The sequence below is a fragment of the Tupaia chinensis genome, unplaced genomic scaffold (assembly GCF_000334495.1).
Source record: "Tupaia chinensis unplaced genomic scaffold, TupChi_1.0 Scaffold143815_1, whole genome shotgun sequence".
NCBI classification, from domain to species: domain Eukaryota; kingdom Metazoa; phylum Chordata; class Mammalia; order Scandentia; family Tupaiidae; genus Tupaia; species Tupaia belangeri.
The window spans coordinates 24,436-25,378 of record NW_006203665.1 but is presented as its reverse complement, the minus strand read 5'-3'; the positions used below and the strand labels follow the sequence as shown (position 1 = coordinate 25,378).

The following is a 943-nucleotide window of genomic DNA, read 5'->3' as shown; positions in this document are numbered from 1 at the left end:
CTCAGGGGAGAGAAGCTCCTGGCCTTGTCTGAGACCCACGCCCAGGACCCCGAGGGGCTGTTCCACGTGGAGGCCGCCCTGGTGGTGAGAGACAGCTCTGCGGGGAACGTGACCTGCTCCATCCTCAACCCGGTCCTGGGCCAGGAGAGGACCACGGCCATCTTCATCCCAGGTCAGCGTGGCTCTGTTTCCAGCAGGACAGGGGAGGGCCGGCCGCCCTGAGTGTGCGGGGCCGTCCTGGAGCGCCCCTGACCTGCTCCCCACCCTCGGGCTGCAGGGCCCTTCTTCCCTCAGGCCTCTCCCTGGAAACCAGCTTTTGTCGTGAACCTGACTGTGCTGGGGCTCCTGCTCTGTGGGGCTGGCTGTTTCCTGAAGAGAGAACGTTCCGCAAAGTTGCAGGAGCAGCAGGAACGGAAGAGGGTGCGGTTGGAAAAGGAGGAGGCCCAGCAGGCAAAGGAGGAGGCGCTGAAGTGGAGCGGTAAGGCAGGGGGGAGGCCGGGCGGACAAGTGCAGCAGCTGGTAGAGGGCCAAGGCGACAGGACCAGGGTCCTGGGTCCAGAACTCCCCAGGCCCAGAGCAGGGGGTTGAGGAGATCCCCGAGGACAGCTGGGGCTGTGGAGGCTCGAGTGGGAGTGGAGCTGGAACGTCTTGTTGGGAGTTCTCCAGGCTCAGTCTTTGCTTTTCTTAGGGATGGAAGTGCGTGTTTTTTCTTTTTTCTTGCTATAGGTTGTGTGAGCTCGTTGCAAAGCGACACACATACATACACACAGAGACAGAAGAAAAGTAAGAAATCACCCACAGGGTGCAATCTCTTCTGCTGCAATCTCCATTTTTTTTTCTTGGTATTTTAGGCGCATGCACACATACACACACACAGAGGCACTTGGTGCATTTCTCAAGCCACCGATCCAGGACTCAAACTGCACAGTCAGCCATTGGGGGT

The 943-nt window shown here is 59.4% G+C and overlaps 1 protein-coding gene across 1 annotated transcript in view; it reads left to right on the top strand.

The window, feature by feature from the left end:
- LOC102484733 (butyrophilin subfamily 1 member A1-like) overlaps positions 1–943 on the top strand; it is a 16,268-nt gene that overhangs the window by 7,300 nt on the left and 8,025 nt on the right. The window contains exons 5-6 of the mRNA XM_027766991.1: positions 6–172; positions 278–478. Coding sequence (XP_027622792.1) covers positions 6–172; positions 278–478 — 368 coding nt within the window. The remainder of the gene's footprint in view (positions 1–5; positions 173–277; positions 479–943) is intronic.